Consider the following 14,055-nt stretch of genomic DNA (forward strand, 5'->3'; position numbering starts at 1 on the left):
CCTTGCATTATTTGTAAATGTACAGGCGAACCAAATGACCTTTTAATTTTCTACTATGGACAAAGCCTTGCAGGTACCGCTAGTAAACTAATATTTTTGCAGATGCTCATGTTATTCATTTTTACGCTAATTAGATAGTTACTTTGTATGACCTCGGTCATAGCACGTTTTCGGATACATCCCGTTTTTTTGCTGTCTCCCAAGAAGCATGATTTATTGAAGAGTTACTGTACATATATTTTTCTATAGGTTCATATACATAAAAATATGCACATGTTATAGTGACTTCATTAAAAAAGAAAGAGTAGTCAGAGAGAATTAAAAAAGGGTAGGAAATACTTACCTCCACACGATTTAAAGAATGAGCACATGAAATGGACAGATCTTTATTCATTCTGACGCTCAAACATCCTTCAAAGCTGACCAATGAAGCATCCTTCACTGAGCTCATATCGTGAACGATGAACCTATCTTCAGACAACGACAACAACCTCCTTCCATCATTTGAGAACATCACATTCAGAATGGCATCCGAATGACCTTTGAGGCTGTCAATGATTTTCTGCGTATTTACATTAATCACGAAAACAGAGGAAAGAGACGTCCCGTAAGCCAAGTAATTCCCATCGGGGGAAATGCAGCAACAACATATTTCAAAAGGCTTCGAGGGTCCTGTTTTGATACGAGTACAGTCACCTGACATGTCCCAACAATAAATGATGTTGTTACACACTGATAGCAAGTTATTTCCATTTTTGGTGAAGCAAAACTTGCGGACTAGAAAGTCATCGTGACTGAAGGTAATTTTCAAGAATCCAGTTTTGAAATTCCATAGCTTGATTGAATCGTTGGCAGCTGTTCCAACTTGGGAGCCATCAGGATTAAAGCAACAGTAATTTACAGGTTCACCTCGATATGAATGAATGATTTTATGCTTTATATGTTTTGTAGCAGTTTCCCAAACCTATATTAAAAAAAGTTCATAAATAAACAAAAAGTATAATTTTGTTTACATATTTCATTGATTTTTAGTGAGTGACTAATATCTTATTCACACACAATTACATCTTACTATATAAAAATGTACTGATAGTGTTGTAACTGAAATTGTTAAATCTCATGATCTAGAAAAGTGGGGCTGAATTTCAAAATAAAAGTTTAAAATTTCAAGCAAAGGCTGAAATAGATGAAATGCAAAAACTGATGCTGTATTTTAATCTATTGCATTTACAAAAGACAAAAATAATGCTGGAGCAGCACTGTTATACTGATTTGTAGCATAATACTTTTACATTTATTCAAAGAAATCATTTAGAGTTAAAATAGATGTCCAATAGTGGGGAATACTTTAATACTAGAGATTTTAACACAATTGCCAAATTTTGAATAGTTGTTGTCTAATTCTGACAACATCGGCAAAGCTTGAAAAAAAAAAAAGTTTTAAAAAGTAGTATGTGGTGTGAATGAGTGTTCGGAGGTCAGATCACCAAGATGGAAAATAGAATGAAAAGTTGATGCATAATAAGGATTCTTTAAGTTCTTATTGAAATATTTTAGTGCCTATGTATAAGTTTGTAGACTATAAAATTGAAATTGCCTGTAAAAAAATACCCATCGAGATGTTTTTAATCATAATTATTATTAAATTTAGAAATTTAATAAAGTCACTACTTTTTCTGAGAATGAATTTTGTTCCTTAAGGTGAAGATGAAAGTAGTACACATACTATTTTCATGGTACTATTCATCAAACCCAGAGTATGACTCAAAACTATCTCATAATTAAAGCAGAATAAAAATATTCACAAACAAATTATTTTTTTATTTTAATGTATACTATCAAGTCTTTTATTTTTTTTGTCAAGATGAAAGCTTAAGCTTTTTTTGCAGGAGATAAATAATTCAAAAATAATAATGATAATAATATATCGGACAGTCCTTTGTTATTTATTTTACCACTGGAGTTTAAAAGGGTTAAGACGTCTATATCTATTTTCAATGTTTTATGTAAAATACATTTCAGTAAAGTATAAGTGCTTCTTTACAGTTGATTTCTTTTTAGCTTTTTATAAGCAGGGGTCATGCAAACACAAGAACAAATCAAATACTCCAGAGGCAAAAATCTAAGAAGGTTAAAAACTATAACAGGGCCATTCCACCATCACGTGCGGGACCAAAATACGCTTAAAATTCATTAACATTTCGTCATATATCTTAATATTTTAATGAAACAGGGGTAAGCAATTTTTTTAATCTTTACATTTGATACAAAGATACTCCTGACATAATTATATTTTCATTGAACAATTATGTTATTTAAAATGAAATTTATTTACATGCGTCACGTGCGGGACATCCAAAGTCAACCTCTGGTAGCTTGCTTATGAATAAGTTAATATTTTTGCTCTAGTAATACAGCAATGACGAAACAAATTGCAGATTTTGAAAGCTATGGTTCCAATGTAAAGGAAACATATGTCATTAGTTTAGAAATAATTATTTAAACCATTGGAAAAAAAAATATGTATATGCACATTCCATTGAAAATGGTCATTTTGTCCCACATGTGACAGTTCCTACATTTCATAAAAAAGACAATTTTTGACGAAAGTTTTTGCTTAAGAAGTCACACATGTGTTTGTGATTTCTTTTGCAACAAAATTTTGATCATCATCCTTTTAAAATTTTATTTTTATGAAATATATGATGCGTCACGTGTGGGACAAAATTACCATTTTCCGTGGAATGGTCCAACAGATGTTTAATGCAAAGAATAACCAAATATCATGTGCAAGAGCACACTGTGTGTCAATTATACAGAAGCAAATATTTGTTAGTCCAAAACTGAATCTATTCAAAAGGAATTTATAGATATGATGAAAGTTAGGGATAACACTAAAATAAAATGAAAAACAAATTTTTGATACAAACTGAAGCAACAGTTACTTAGAGCTAGAAGCTAAAACCTTTTTCTGCATTGAAATAGCAAAACACATGTGAATGCAACATTTATGTATTTCTTTACCTTATATGTATATGCTATGATGTACTTCAATAATGTTTTCATCATGATGAATTTAAGACTTAATATGTATTCTGCTGTGGGAAGTTAAAGCACAGTATCTGCAGAAAAGAGTTTCTGAGATATTTGAATAAACACGTTTTGGATTCCATACTAATGATAGGGAAACGTTGATATGGATGAATGATCGGGAAAAGTCGGACGATTTTTTCGTACTTTATTTTCAGTGGAAACCAAATAATAAAATTTGTACAATAAAGCTAAAATACAATAACATAAAAAACACTAGTAGTGGCTAGTGCTTCAGTAGTGGTTACTTCAAGGTTTAAAACGCACTAATAGTGGCCAAAGTGAAATATATTTTAAAACTGTGGGTCTACAATATTAATTGCCTCTCTTGAAATTCAGTAAGCGTATTATAGCCCAACTCTTTCTAAGTCGTCCAAATTTCTAAAAATGCCAGAATATGTTAAATTATTATTCATTTTCTCTCAAATCTCAAATTTGATCCAGTAGTGGCCACTCTAAAATCTGAAAGTTTCAGTAGTGGCCGTCTGACATTCTCTGATCGGAAGAATTTACATCACTCACTTTAAAATTCAAATAACTGATGAATAAAATTGATTCAATATGATAGTTACATTAAGTGCCAACAAAAAATCCCATTATTATTGTTCATTTCTTTCTTCAAAGTATATAAATAAACTTGAAGTTGCTCCCATTGAAGCAATGGCGACTACTGGTGTTTTACCTTAAATGACAAATATGCAAAAAAAATAAATAAATAAAAATAAATAAATAAATAAATAAATACATAAATAAAAATAAAATAAAATATGTAGATATTGAGTTTACTTTCATATGGCAGTATTTACTTCCACATTTAAAAACTCTTTCAAGTAACTTATGATCACTAAATGCTGGGTTTACTGTTTTTTTGTATTAACAAGACTTCAACTGCATGTTGAAATGAATAAAATGTAGACTAGTTATTATACTCACGTATGCAATTCCTATATTATCGCTAGAAATTATATGAGCATCACTAGGAGAAAAGGCACAACAAATAGCATCAGAACAGTGTTCTTCAAAACTTAATGCAGATTTATCTTGTGTATGGTTGTTTACAAAAGGGACAGGAATAGAAGATCTCTTTCTCTTTGGTTTCATATCTGAAAATAATAAAAATAAAACAACAGTTAAAAGACACTGAAGTTGCCTACACTGAATGTATGAATGCATGAGTTAATTATATTTATCTTTCATTTTCTTTTTGCGGATAAAGCATTACTTTCACAGGATGGTTTTGAGTCCATATAACATTCAACCTACAATACAACCCTAAAATGGATCTAGGGCGCCGTCATTAGAGTCATGACCCTTATCTTAACATGCCAAAATAATTTATAACTTTTGGGAATTTCCATTCCCAGAATTAATTGGGGGAGAGCCCCCAGATTTCAAACGTTACACACTTGACCCCTCTTCTGACAGGTGTACTCATACCGCTTTAATAATGATCATCATTCTAATAAGTAAGAAAATCATTTTAATAAGTAACGATTCTTTCCTTACAAACCAAGTAGGATTCAATATAATCTATTTGCACATAATGTCATGATAAATAAAATATAGCAAAAAATGTTATTGTTTTCAGTTAGTGCACATATATTAGAGGTGCAATAATGATGCCAATCAATCGTTCAAAATGAAAACATTGATGGTTTATATACATTGACCAAAAAAAATTCTAAATACATATATTTATACATAGTGAACTGTAGCAAATATTATTTTGAAGAACTGAACTCAAAGGATGTATTTATGAATTTATAATTAAGATTTTGGGGCTGTTAAACTCAAAGCTAATTCAATGATAATAATAATAATATTATTATTAAACTCAACATTCATTTAATTATTAATGATTCTTTAAAAATATCTTATTTTCAACTTAAGTAACACGAAGGAATCAGCAACTGATGCATATGTTTGAAATACTAAGCAATAAAACATCAAAACAAGTTAAAAGGAAAAATTCCTTAACATTTTATTTTCCTTCCGCATAATAAAAAAAAAAAAAAAAAAAAAAAAAAAAAAAACTAACAAAAAAAATTCAGTGACTTTAATTAGTAGAAGTGAAAATTAGAAATTGTTAAGATTTTCCAACTTGTTAACATAAAAAAAAAATAAATAAATAAAATCATAAGAATAAATAGGAGTTCTAAGTTCTATGCTCTTGTAGATTACTTCCCACTGAATTACAAAAAGGGTTGTAAAATTATATTTAAAACACAAAACATATTCAAAGGACATAAAATAATTCATCAACTTGAAATACTTGGTACATGCATTAAGTACAATAATATTAATATTTCAACAATTTAAATCAACCCACCTAACAGGAAAGGAAATTATAAGTAGGGCAACCTATAATAATGATGAATGTACAAGTTACACTTAGATCCAGAAAAAGAGGTAGCTAACTTTTCCTCGATTTAAGTCTACTCCTTTAGACAACAAATTATAGAAATATCAAACAAGATAGATGTTGCGGCCAAGGGTTAATGGTGTTGTTTTGTTGCTTTTAACATAACGATTTTCAAAAACATAATTATCACAAATTTGGTGTTTTGATAGTTTTGGTTTAACTATGAAACTTCCACATGAAAAAGCATGGAAAGCAAAATTATTAATGCAATACATATAGTTACATTTCAAAAAAAAAAAAAAAAAAGATTTGAAACTATTATTATCTGTTGTCTCTACATAGTACAAAATGAAGTCTCCAAAAAGCGTCTGTTTGTTTAAACACGCAAAACTCGAGAATTACCCGGTCGATTTCGCTGAAATTTTTACAGTATCTTTCTTTCAGCACCGGGAAGGTTTTCAGACCAGTTGGAAAAAATTTGATGAGTATAGTTCTTTTTTTATTCTGATTTATGCCCGATTTTCATATAAACTCCCAAATATGGGGTGAAAAATTACTTGCACATATTAACATCGCATATCATCGGAAAGGGTAGAATTTCCCACGTTATACGCAATTTGTTTCAACGTTCTAACTTCATTACGGCAAGAGTTATTTGCGTTTATATTTCGAATAGTCTTAGGCTTAGCTGAAATTTAGGCACTACTTTCTTCATTAAATCTATCAATACAAAGTGAAAGAATTGTCTCACAGTTTTCGTTTTGACACCACCGGAAAAAGCAACATTTTTTACTCCAGATCTATCTCGACCTCTGGTTGAAAAATTAAGCTTTTATCTCTAAAGGAAAAAAGTTACAAGTGTTGAGATTTTAAGTTGTTTCCGACGTTTTCTCATGTAAATGAGGGGGACGAATCAGCGATGACGTTTTCTTGCCGATTCGTCAATGTGACGTCACACACGTTTTGCTGCAGCATCAAGGGCGCCCATACAGGGGGGCAAGGGGGGCTCAAGCCCCCTTAGAAATGAGAACTTTCTTGCTTTTAGTACTTTTTTCTTTTCAAAAATGTAAAAACATTTCTTCTCCAGCCATTAATGAATAAGTTATTAAAAATGTCAAATTTTAATGACTCGAAACTGTCCTGAAGTGTGCTTCCACGGGGAAAATATCCTGCTAAACCATGGTTAAAATACCTGAGCCCCCCCCTTACAATTTTTGCATATGGGCGCCCATGTGCAGCATTATCATTTCTTTTCTTATAAAAGCTTGTTTCTTAAGTTAAAATGGCGAGTTGACCATTTAAGTAACATGTTTGTGCATGAAGTTCATATTGAACATGATTTTAACATTTGAATTTACAAATAAAACTAAATGCGTTTAAATTTCTGCCCTGTTTCATTTTTCCACTGCGTAAATCTCAACAACCAGGCTTTTTAAACCAAGTTCGAGAAATCTCATCTGCATTCAAGTTGTTAACCATTTTATTTTCGCATTTCCACGGTTACGCTTTTTGAATCTATTGTTTCTTTCCATCTTTCTCATTTTATATTTTCTTGAACTTGTTTTATTTGTGTTTCTATGGTTACGCTTTTTAAATCCATCTTTCTCATTTTAATTCCTTAAAAGTATTTTAATATCTGTCGTCACTGTTTAGAAGGGAAATTTTGCATGATTTTTTTTTTTTTTTTTATTTAAACCTGATTGTTGAATGTAGGTCATTTGACACAACTTTTATTTTCAAGGTAGACCGGGCAAAGCCGGGTAACCCAGCTAGTTTAAGCATAAAAGAAAAAGCACATTAATAGCAAATAGATTTTTTCTTAATTTAAATTCTTAGAAAAAATTTTAAGTTTAGAGCAGTACTTATCTTTATCTTCACTCACATTATCAAAACAACTCACTTAACAACTCAGAAGTATTGATTTCGAAGACTTTAACTGTTCTGTCTGATGAAGCCGTTGCCAATTTGTCTCCCTTGGAATTGAAAGAACAATAATTTATGACATCCTTGTGTCCGGATAAAGTTTGCACTTCTTCCCCTGTTGAACTTAAATAAATCTGAAAATCAAACACAATTATGTAATACAAGAAAGACGGATAAAAAAATAATTTTATGAATATTTTATGTAATGACTGTCAAAAATAATGGGCTCAAGCTTAGTCTGTACTATTAGCACTGAGAATGGTCAGGAAAACTCAAGATATTTTGGTGGGAAAAAGTTTTTTGGTTTCTCTGAAAATGTTGATTTCCACCAGGAAAAATTGAAAATGTTGAACTTTCTAGCACAAAATAATGTATTCAGAAATTTATAGTAGAGTTGAACCTCCATTTATAGAAACTTTTCTAAAAATTAAACTTTTAGCAAACTTCGTGTTCATTATAGTAACAGTCACTACAAATCCCACATGTCAGTTGAGGTTAAATTTATGAATTTTAGAGCAAAACAATCAAGATGCTTTCATTTTTATGTTTCAACTTGCCCTGTAAAACAAATTTCTAGCCGTAAAATTGACAACATATATACTATTACAAATAAAAACAATTAAAATGAGTTAAAAAATAGTTTTTATTTATACTAGTATGTACGTTGTCACAATTTCACACATTTCATTGTACAAAGTTTCCTACAGCTTTTTTTTACAAAATTTCTAGCTAATTCTTTTTATTTTAGTGATAGATGTTTTTTCATTCCTATAACTACTAAGCTTCAGTAAAAATCTAAAAATTTCCAAGCCATTGAAAAATGAAATGCAAGAGGCATTTGAAGCAATATGTCCTGAACTTCAGTTTGCAAAAATATTCCTGATGAAGTTTTTAGTGGACTGAATAAATGCAAACATTTTTTTGAGCAATCACGATTGCTTATTGTTCTCATTTGACCGTCCTTGATGTTAAGGTTCCTTTTTCAGCTTGCACCAGGGACCTCTGCAGCACCACCGCCCGCCGTCCTCCAGGCGCGGCTGTCCCTGGTCCTGAGCTATCTGCTTCTCCCATAGTCTAATAATAAGAGTAGACCGAGCTTTCTCATTCTTGCTGATGAAGAAAATTGGTTCATAGATGTATCATGTGACTAGTGGAAGGGCTTGGCGAAGACTTTGGCAGCATGGTTGCTAGATGGCAGCATTATCTACAGTTTGGCACTCGACATGTATTTTAAGACAATGTGTTTTCATTAAAAGAAAACTTCCAGGTGCAGAGATTGAACTGTTTTTCTTTTAGTTATGCATTATTTTGACATTAGTAATAGTTTTTGATCAGTTTTCGGTAACTTTTATTTCATTTGGAGCTGTCAGCGTTGGCGTGAACGAAATGGCGTAAACGTTTTGCGTTAACGCAAAAATGTACTAATCGGTATCTTAAATTGAAACTGTAGGTAAAAATCTTTCCGTTTGCTGATTCCTCTTGGTCGCTTGCATCTTTTATTGCTTAGAGAGTTATTGAAATTGACTAAAGAAAATGCACAATACTATCTAAACGAAAAACTCACTACATTAACAAAATATTTACAACTTAGAATAACAAATTTACAAATCGGACTCCATAAAAGATCATTCTTCCGTGTTCCATCAATTCTATTTATTTTATTTCGCGCTGGCGAAGATCGTCTGCTACGATTAACGCCCGCTGTTGCTAGGATATCCACCAGTCACATGGTTTGGTTTATGAGCAGCAAAAGGGTTGCCATAGCTCGGTCTACTCTTATTATTAGTCTATGGCTTCTCCTGGTCGGAGGCGTCCATGTCCTACACACACACACGCACACTCACACACATACAAACACACGACTTCACACACTCCTACACACACACATACACACACTCATGCCTGCACACAGACACAAACACACATGCCTACATACACACACACAAACACACATGCCTACATACACACACACAAATGCCTACACGCACACATGCATACACAACACTCACACACACATGCACCCACACACCAGCGCCTACACAAACACACACGCGCATACACACGCTCATGATTGCGAAAAACATAATTTGAATTCAAGATGCCAAAAATTCAAATAATATATATATATATATATATATATATATATATATATATATATATATATTGGATAATATTTAGAACGACTGCTGAAGATGAGAACTCTCAACTTTTGAGGTTGGTCTCTTCTATCACTCATCAGATTGATAGGGAAATACCAGTTTTTAGGCTTTTTTTTTTTTTGGTAATATATGAAAATTTCATGTAAAGGCATAATAGAAGTGGTCATTAAAAAAACACATTTAAGCAACTTTTCATTTTTACAAATTTAATGAAAAACTATTGTAACTGTTAGATTTTTAATTTAAACTTTCACAAAAAGTGAAAGAATCACTTAATTTGAAAAAAAAGAAAAAAAAAATCATTAAAAATACGTTTTTGCATCATGCAGAATCATTCCTTTTTCGATGTAACCATTGCATCACGTTGTGATGTCATTTGTGCGATCGGTTGCGATAACTCAGTCAAATGAATGAACTTTTGGGTGAACCGAGTCACGAGTTCATTGTATCTTATAACCGTGAGAGTTTTTTTTTTTTGATTGAGTTACTTTTTGATTGGTAACATATCTTTAACTTTCTTGCATTGACAACACATCTTGTGTTTTGCATATTCTTAATTTGAAAGCCATGTGAAGACTTGAAATACTTCGAGCGATCTTTTTCTCTCTCACCTCACATAGCCGCAATGTATTGCACGTAGTAATTTATCGTGATTTCGTGATGTCTGCCAGTGCTCTTTACTCCTGGCAGGGCGTTATACAACGTGATGTCAATTTTAAAGTTATAAAACGCCTTTAGGCCTATTTTTGTGTATTACGGTAATGCCATATATTCCTTGGAATCAGCATGTTCGTAAACTTAATGTTTCGTGGCATAATAGCGGCTAATATTTGTTTATTTTTCTAAATGTTTTTTTAAATATCAATAAAGATGTTGTTCGTCAACTTCAGAAATCTTTTGAAGATAATAAATACAAATTTTCCTTGAGGAAAAATGCTTCACGTGTTTTTCTTTTTCTACAACTTCAGGCTGTGGACATTTTTTTTTGCAAGTTCACTTCTACTAGCGGTGTAGTATGTCTAATTTCACTACGTATAATGCTCACAGTAACAATTATTACCTCCTCACCCCCTTTTATTTTCATCTTTTTAGATTATATATTTTCTTGCAAACATATAAAATTTAAATTTAATAATATTAAAATCAGAAAAACAAATAAATAAAACAAAAAGTAACAAATTGAAGCATAATCATTAAATAAATATGATTAAGCAAGAAAAGAGGGGGGGGGGGGAAATAAAAAACTTAAAATTCAAATACAATACCACAGCATCTGGTCTTTCTCCGACACAAACAATCAAAGAGCTATCGTTATTGAATACTGCATGTTTCATGCCATCTAGATTATGCTTTGAGATACAATTGTATGAATGTGCCTGATTTTCTTCTTGATTACTAAACACAAAAAAATTGGAAATAATAAAATGAAAATTCCAAAAAGAAAAATATAGAACAGAGGATGAAATTTAGCAAGATAAAAATATAACTCCTGTTGTATCTCATGTTTGGCCACCTAACACAATTCAAAAATTATTTAAGTGAATTACTCTATTTAAACTTGCAAAACTATACAGTGAAACCTGTGTATAATGATACTGTCTATAACAATAAACCTGTCGATAAGGATATTTTCCTTGGTCCCAGAAAAATGTCAGCATGAATAATCGAACCGTCTATAACAATACTTTTTTAGGTCCCAACAGTATCGTTGTAGACAGGTTTTACTGTATTACCAATTTTTAATTTATTTTCAATGCAAAGTCAATTAAATATTAAATCTACATAAAAATAAATGCTTAATTAAATGAATAAAGATTCAGGGTTGAGTTTTGGGTGCAATTTATTTACATACACATAAGATATTTTTTATGGAATTCAAAATTAATCATCAAATAAATCTTTTTATATCAACTTAATAGCTGCTTGCAGGAGACTAAGCTTGTAGCTACCGAAAATTTTAAGCGGCTACCAAAGTTTCTTGCATTAGTAGCCATTGGCTACCAAAGCAAAATCCCAGTCTACAGCATTATGGTGTACCCCCCCCCCCCACACACACACAGTCACAAATTTCAAGGAGGGAATTTTATTTCAGTGGAAATCCTGCCACCACATAGAGTCGACAAAAATTTCAAAGTACAAAGGCTAATGGAGGACCCCCAAAAGTTATTTTGAACCCCTTCTGTAGGCACAGGCGGAAATTTTGCCACTATGTATGTGGCACAAGTGGTTATTTCCTTCTCCTTAGAGAGGTTTGAAAGGGTAAAGGTATGGACAAAGGGTTAAGTTATATCCTTATGACTAAGCAAGTACCGTATATACTTGCATATAGGTCGATCTCGCATATAAGTCGACCCCCTCTTTTTCAGAGAAAAAATCCAGAAAAAATCTAAAACCCGCGTATAAGTCGACCCCCATACTTTCCAAAAACATCGTGAATTATTTTCAAAGAAATTTCAAAATAATGAACACATTTATTTACAAATAAAATAGGAATTAAATAGGAAAACATTCCTAAAAGCCTTCAAACTCGGATTCCGAGTCGGACGCAAAAAAAAGTTCATTAAAGTCCGCTTCCGTCATCACCGCGTCATCGTATACATCGGCGGCTGCGGAATCGTCAATGATATCAGAGTTTGAATCGCTGTCGGCACTAAGAAAACAGGAGACAGAAGTGCGCACGTGCCATGGGCCACGCACGTGCTTTGAAAAGATATGATTAAGCAAGTATGTTGCCACTCTTAAAACAAAAAGTATAGCAGTTAATTATTTGAATGGCGTGACAGTTGACGATAAATATTTTCATACGTTTCACGATATTTGTTAATTGCTGATTTGATCCTTAATAAAGAGGAATAAAATGATCTTTATTTATGTGTATTATTTAGGTTTTTTTTAGTTATTATTTTTGTATAAGTTTACTTTTTCACACGATCAACTTATCAGCAACTCCCTGTAACCGTACATCGGCATTTCTCGTAGCTTTCCAGCTCTCGTTGATCGGAAATTTTTTTCAGGAAAATTTGACCCGCGTATAAGTCGACCCCCCTTCCTTTGATCTCATTTTTTGGACAAAATTTCTCGACTTATACGCGAGTATATAAGGTTGGGGATAATGGGGCAAAGAGAAAAGGTGAAATATTTACTCTGCTTTTAGCTCCACCACTCTGACATTATTTTAACTATGCAGTACCATATGTAGTCTATTCCAGTCAGGAAAAAAATACCACAAAAGATTAGAGCATTTGGTAATATAGGCAGTTTTAAAAAATTGATACTCATATTGTAATAGTTTGTTGTCAGTCAAAAATTATTTTTGTAACTATAAAATGATAAAGTTTTTGTTATTATCATTTGAAATATAATTGAAACCTCCTAATATTCAATGCAGTATTAATTTAGTTTATGTCAAGCTTATTTGAATTTTAAATAAATTGTACAATAAGTCAAGTACATGCGGGGCAAAGTGAAATAGTGTGTTTCATTTAATCACTCAATCATTTTATATAAATCACTTACGCTTTCATTTTTTAATTAATTTATTTACATTCCTTCACTTAGTTATTCACTTATTTTCTTATTCATTCATTATTTTACTCGCTCATTTATTCTTCTTCATGTATTGATTGATTTATTCATTTAATTACTTGTTTATTGTTTCATTATCTTTTTTATTTATTAATTCAACCTTCTGTGTACTGATTCTTTTGATCAAAAACATGTTTTATAATCGAATAGAAAATATTTCATTAGAAAAATATTTTATTTTTCACTTTGCCCATGAAAAAAAAAGTGAAAAATTTCTACTTTTTTTTTTGAAGACTCAAATTGGCGGCCAAAAATTAAAAATACTGGTTTCAACACAAGTTTTATTATAAAATACAACGTTCTTTCTTTGTGTACTGTAATTTTCAAAACAAATTTCCGATTTGTTCATTTTTAAAAAACTCACGTCATCTTAACCATTTCACTTTGCCCACATTTCTGTACTTAAGAAAGAAAAAAGAAATAAATATACAAAGTAAAGTTTTATTTTAAAGCAAAACTTAAGCAAAGAATTTAACTAGAGCACATATAAAAATTTAAATATTTACATACCACCATTTAAAGAAAGCTTTATTATTGAACTTTGAAACAATTTTGTTTGCCCTTTCATAAACAACGGAAGTCGGGGGCTCAAAAAGTGCCAGCTGAAGTACACAACTGTCTTTGTTCTGATGAATCAAATTTGAAATTTTCTTCACAAATTTTTCAAATGCTTTCAGTTCTTCTTGCTAAAAAATTTTGATTTTGCTTTAATACATAAAGTTTAAATGCAATTAAGCAAAATATACAAAGAATCTGGATAAATGTTAAGATATGAAATTTATAACACTGAAAAGATGTGCTGGGAAGAGTTTCAGATCCAATTAAATATAAAGTTCTCCAATTAGTAGGGCAGACTGGGTACACCTGACCTCCTTTTTTACTGGAGTTAATAATTTTTATTGATTCAATGGAATTAAACAATCTCACACACTGCAT

The 14,055-nt window shown here is 31.4% G+C and overlaps 1 protein-coding gene across 1 annotated transcript in view; it reads right to left on the bottom strand.

Moving 5' to 3' along the window:
• The window catches only part of LOC129229749 (apoptotic protease-activating factor 1-like), a gene marked incomplete at its 5' end in the record, with an annotated part of 108,278 nt that overhangs the window by 60,298 nt on the left and 33,925 nt on the right, over window positions 1-14,055 (bottom strand). Inside the window, 3 exons of the mRNA XM_054864119.1 lie at window positions 344-964; window positions 4,024-4,193; window positions 7,353-7,509. Coding sequence (XP_054720094.1) covers window positions 344-964; window positions 4,024-4,193; window positions 7,353-7,509 — 948 coding nt within the window. The remainder of the gene's footprint in view (window positions 1-343; window positions 965-4,023; window positions 4,194-7,352; window positions 7,510-14,055) is intronic.

Source organism: Uloborus diversus, chromosome 9 (genome assembly GCF_026930045.1).
Source record: "Uloborus diversus isolate 005 chromosome 9, Udiv.v.3.1, whole genome shotgun sequence".
Lineage (NCBI taxonomy): Eukaryota > Metazoa > Arthropoda > Arachnida > Araneae > Uloboridae > Uloborus > Uloborus diversus.